The sequence below is a fragment of the Cucurbita moschata genome, unplaced genomic scaffold (assembly GCF_002738365.1).
Source record: "Cucurbita moschata cultivar Rifu unplaced genomic scaffold, Cmos_1.0 Cmo_Scf00042, whole genome shotgun sequence".
Taxonomy (NCBI): domain Eukaryota; kingdom Viridiplantae; phylum Streptophyta; class Magnoliopsida; order Cucurbitales; family Cucurbitaceae; genus Cucurbita; species Cucurbita moschata.
Window position 1 is genome coordinate 154,675 of NW_019268558.1, and position 5,658 is coordinate 160,332.

The 5,658-nt window shown below is 43.7% G+C and overlaps 1 protein-coding gene and 1 long non-coding RNA gene across 2 annotated transcripts in view; one reads left to right on the plus strand and one right to left on the minus strand.

Annotated features, from left to right (window-relative positions):
* Positions 1-388: 388 nt before the first annotated feature.
* Positions 389-5,658, minus strand: part of LOC111433444 — an 11,314-nt gene continuing 6,044 nt past the window's right edge. Inside the window, exon 3 of the long non-coding RNA XR_002708816.1 lies at positions 389-554. This is a non-coding gene — a long non-coding RNA (uncharacterized LOC111433444). The remainder of the gene's footprint in view (positions 555-5,658) is intronic.
* The window catches only part of LOC111433443 (DNA ligase 1), a 12,974-nt gene continuing 11,202 nt past the window's right edge, over positions 3,887-5,658 (plus strand). Inside the window, exon 1 of the mRNA XM_023070500.1 lies at positions 3,887-4,667. Within this exon, the coding sequence (XP_022926268.1) occupies positions 4,257-4,667 (411 nt within the window). The 5' untranslated portion in view covers positions 3,887-4,256. The remainder of the gene's footprint in view (positions 4,668-5,658) is intronic.

Below are 5,658 nucleotides of genomic sequence, written 5' to 3' on the forward strand. Positions count from 1 at the left end.
TAATTTGAAGGGGACTCTTTTGGAAACTCCCACAATATGCAAGGCCTCGGAGTTGACATTTTTCATTTTTCCAGGTTCTTTTCTACGGTGAGTCCCAATCTTCGTGCTTCTTGATCGGTGATGAAGTTATGGGTCGCTCCTGAGTCTATCAAGGTGCTCTTGCTTGATCGAGAGTTTATTGTCGCATCCACAAACATGCGCTCTTTCTCTATTATCTCCTTCGGGTCGACCTTCCGTTGGAGGGTTGACAAGAATTTGAGCACGCCCTTTCGGGGTTGTCTTGATCTTCCTTCTTGTCTAGCATAGTCTCGATTCTTGTGTCGTTTCTCTCTTGAATGGACACTTGGAGTGCACTGAGAGAGGCCTGATGAGGACAGTAGGACACTTTGTGGGGGCCTCTACACAACAGGCATTGTAACGGTGTCGTCGGGTGGTTCCTTTTAGGGTAAGGTCCTCAAGATGTCCCCGCTTGGTTGTTCTGAGGAGGTCTATCTGTCCACCCGCTTGGTCTGTCGTTACTTCCGTTTGGCCTATTGGGGTTTCCATTTCGATGACTAGGCGGCTTATATGTTTTGCCCCCAGTGTTTGGGGCCTGCGTTATTTTTCTTTGGTAACCCGCTTCATTCCCATAGTCTAAGAGTCTCTCGGTGTTGGCAATTGCGGTAGCTAGGTCTTGGACCTTTTTCTCGTGTACTTTTGTTTTGGCCCACGGTTGTAACCTATTTATAAAGAAGAACACCTTGTCCTTCTCTGATGTGCCCCTGATATCTAGCATCAGGGTCGAGAACTGTCTGACATAGTCCCTTATGCTTCCAGTTTGCTTTAGGGCTATTAGTTTTTCCATAGGTGCTCTATGTTTTCGGGGAGGAATTGATCCCTCAACTCTCTCTTGAGGTCTTCCCACGAGTCTATGGTGCACAATCCATTCTCGATGTCTTGCACCTTCGTACGCCACCAAAGTTTGACGTCGTCTACGAGATACATCAAGGCTACTGTCACTTTTATGTTGTCGGTACAAGCCGGTGTGGCTTTGAAGTACTGTTCGACATCAAAGATGAAGTTCTCCAACTCTTTGGCATCTCGGTTCCCTTTATCCAATCACTTTCAAGCGTACACGATGTATTTCATGTGTCCATGTTAAGGAAATACATTCCAGACCCGACGCACGTAATAGACTGCAAACCTCTCAAAATTGAGGAAAATTTAAGTTACCAGGAGAAACCGATTAAAATTCTAGCCCGAGAGGTGAAAGCCTTACGTAATAAGAGTATAGGTTTCGTTAAGGTATTGTGGCGTAACCACCAAGTCGAGGAAGCTACGTGGGAACAAGAGGAGGAAATAAAGGAAAAATACCCCGAGTTGATCCACGAGTTCGAGACTTTCGAGGACGAAAGTTCCTTTTAGGGGTAGGTAATGTAACGGAACCAAAAAAAAAATGATGGTCGTCGGCAGAGCCGAAAACTCTGGCGAACGCCGAAGTTTTCGCTGGCACATGACCCACAAAGGGCAGTCGAGGGTTGGGATACCACAAATCGCGTCCCCTACCTTCAGCCACCCTGAAAGAACTTGCAAAGAAACTAAAATGGTAAGGAAAAAGGAGAGAGAACAAAAAACCGACGGAACTCCGCGCGAAGCCGAACTGTACGAATCGACGTCGAAAACCCCCATTTCACACCACAAAAGTAATCCCAGAACCCTTTACACACATCAGGAGTAGGTTTTAGACGAATCCTGTACGCTGAACACCGTCGGCAAGGAAGACGGAACGGCAGACTTCCGAGCTTCTCCAGATCCGGGAGTGCGAGGCCCTTACCAACGAAATCTGTACCAAAAACGGGGTTAGGGTGAAGGATAAGCTCGGGAACGGGGGAAAAAAAGGACGTCGGGACAACGTTGTCGAGGAGAGAGAGAGACCGCCGAAAAATCGCGCAGGAGTCGGGCGAAGAGGACGAAGTCCGACCCGAGATCCAAATCTGGAAACCCGAACCGAACCCCATCCCTTCGGTCAGCCTAGAACCCACGTAACCCGCAGCCCAAACACCCGGCCTTCACTCACGAGCCGACCCATCACCCCGTGGCCCGTCACCCGCAAGCCGGCTCATCACCCGCGTTGGCCCGAGACCCGCGAGCGACCCGTTAACCCACGCCTCAACCCGAGACGCTTGCACACGCGTCGCTCTCTGATTGTGCCACGTGTCACATCTGCAGCGCGGCTTCTCTCGGCTCAGGCGGCTTCATCGGCTCGGTGACGGCTTATTCGGCTCGGGAAACCTGTTTCCAACCCGTTTGACACCGTTCTGACCCTCCCGGACCTGGTTTCGGCCCTGTTTAAGGTAAAAGGGAACATTTTAAGGTCGTATTTCACAAATTCCAGTTGAGAATTTATTATTATTTGTGGAATACTAACGGAAGTGACTCATGAACCAATAGGAACCAACCACGAACGGAAGCGTAGAACGTCCACAAGGAGCTAGGAGCTTACGTTATATTCTAGGGAGTACTTCGGCTAAGGCCTACCAAGTAAGTGGCTCACCCGTTGTAGGTTACGCATTAATTGCTGTATGTTGGCATGTGCCCGTGGTTAGGCACGTGCCATTAAATTGTATGCTAGCTTAATATGCTTAAGTACGAAATCAGGTGAACGTGAATGTATGTTATTTATGTTGCTTATTGGATGTGATATGAATGCATGTGACGATGTGTGACCTGTGTACGATTATGGCTTGTTGTATGAGTATGGGAATGTGATTGAATGAATTGCATGACATGAAATACGGTAAATTGCATGATACATAACCCCACTAGGAATATGTATGATATGTAACGAAATGAGAATGAGAATGACATGTAAGCATGAAAACGTGACGCGGGGTTATGCTCATTAAATGATGACTGTAGGACTAGTGGGACCTCATGCATATTGTGTGTTCATGCATTTGGGGGGATACCCCTATCCCATCACGAGGGTACGGACGCGTACATCCAAATGGCAGGACAACGATCGTTATGCTTTGCATAGCACTGCCGTGACGGTTTTAGTTTTAACGGGTCCCGATGGGCCCCCAGAGCATGCCCACCGGCTAGGGACAGTGGCCCAGCGGTGTGCGAACTAGTTGGTGAGCCCATACTCGCACGTATGGGCTGCGTGTAGAGTATATGGTACACGTCCACGATTACCTGTTAGAACTACACCGTTGGGAAAACGAAATGAAACGAAACAAAAAAGAAACGAAACGGAACGATAGGTCCCATCATTTCATTGCATGTGTTTGTCGCATAACCCTGATAGGGGGTCACTTACTAAGTATTCTAGAAATACTCAAGCCTCGTGCTACTTTACTTTTGCAGATAAGGGCAAGGCACCCACGTGACAACAACGACGGCATCGGACACCTCAGGATCGTGGCACATGCATAGGGTAGTTGGTTGTTTTTTTTTTCATTTTAGTATAGGTTAGAATGAGATGAAATGTATTTGCATAATAAACCTTAGGGTAGAATAAACTATTCATTCTTGGTTTTTGTTGCTTTTCCTTTCTTTCGTTTCTCTTTTTCCCTTGTAATCTTTTCTTAGGCAATAAAAGGGCTAGTGCTAACAACATTTATGAATAGGGTCCATTAAATGTATATTCGGCATTTCAAAGTATAGTAATGATCTTAGATTAAATAGGTAAAATATTAGGATCGTTACAATAACTTTTAATAAACTATCAATTAATACTTACAAATAAAAAAAATATAGACTAATTAAGTAATAAAAATAAAATAAAATATACTCCCAATCAAATCATAAAAATAAAAAAAATTAAAACATAATATCTAACCTATATTTTAAATGATATTAAGATATAATATGTTGGATTATAAAATTTGGGTAGATCCAACCAATACCCTCTAATTTTCCATAGCCAAGAACTTCTACCCTTTACCCTCCTTCCTCTTCGTCTAGTTGCTCCCTTACTACTACGCCCATCGGGGCTGTTTTGGCGATCCGCAACGCCGGCGTTCTATTCACGACCCACCCACAAGCTTCACGCCACGACCCACGCAATCAAACCCCACCGGCCACCCGATTCCTATCAACGGCAAGCTCTCTTCGACGGCGAACAAGTTCTATCACGTCTGTGGTGGCTTGTTCTCGGCAGCGGCGTGCTAATCTCGGCGCCCAGTAGGGAATCGCCGCTTCCGGCACTGATTTTTTCTTTTCTTGGGCTAGTTTCTGAATTTTTCAATCCAACTAAATCTCTGCAAATTTCAATGGGAAGTGGGAGGAAGAAGAAGCGTACCGAGTGTTCAGAGCCTTCTTCATCGTCACCGTCCTCTTCAGATAACTCGGACAGCTCTTCTATGCGGTCGCGCCGCCATCGCCGCAGTGGCAGTTCAAGGAGGGAGAAGGACAAGAAGCGAGAGTCGAGGATTAGAGATAGGGAGAGGAAGAGAAAAGATAGGAATAGGGAGAGAGATAGAAAGATGAGAAAGAAGAAATTGAGAAGGGAGGCCAAGAGAAAGAGGGATGATTATGGATCTGAAAGTGATGCTGAGTCCTCACGTTCAGGGAATTCTAGTGATAGCGAGTTTGAGAGACGGAAGTTGAGAAGTGTTGAGCCTGAAGTGGTTGTACGCGAGCTTCTGAAGGAATTTCCTGATGTTGGGAATGATTTAAAACAGGTATTTTCCTTCAAGTTTTGCTTGCTTTCGTTTATTCGGATAATATTTGTCATTTGACATTGTTGTGGGTATCCATTGAATCTTTGAATTCTTGTTGGGAAAGGGAATTTCGTTTGAGTTGGGTGGCTCATTTCAGATAGGGAGTTTGAAACTGAGAAACATATACTGATACCAAAAATAGGAGATGCTCTTGCTTCATTGTTGGATGGGATGGTCTTAAAACTGGTGATTATCCGAGAAAGAGCCAAGAAGAAGTGTTATTTTAGCTGGGAGTTGAAAGGAACTTAATCTTCAGGATTAATTATTTCTTTTAACCAACCGGATTTGACTATTCTACAAAGAGCATGTCATTTTCTGGAAGGTCATTTCTTAGAAAATGGGAATAGTGAGTCATGGTTCTCTTAAAAAATGAAATTACAGTAGCTTGAGGAACCTTGATAAATGGATGTTCTCTTCAATCTTTGTTCTGAGGTTCGGTTCGGTTCAAAAAGTATATGTTCTTCTAGGTTTTAGTTTGATAAGTTGCTCTAAGGGCTCTGGTCTTGGAATACTTTCCTCTCTTTTTCAAACAACCTAGATCATCTTTCTCATAAATGCTTATGTTACCTTGCTCCATGAGTTATAACTCATTTGGTTTTTTAGGAAGCCTTAATGACCATTTTCTCATCAAAGCTTCATTCCACTTCCTTAATTTGGGTGATGATGACATGATTTTTCCATCAACTAAATGGTTTAGTTTCCCTTCATTGTTACAATTCCACAAGAAAATTCTTATTTTTCTTTCGAAGTGTTTGCTTTTGAAAAATGGATATGTATGTAGATACTAGGTAGATATACCAGCACTGCTTGACATAGAATCATAAATTTTTCATTTTCCTAGTCCTCTCAAAGTTTTTACCTCAACAGACTTCTAGGAAGCCTGTTTTTTTTTTTTTTTTTTTTTTTTTTTTTTTTTTTTTTTTTTTTTTTTTTTTTTTTTTTTTTTTTTTTT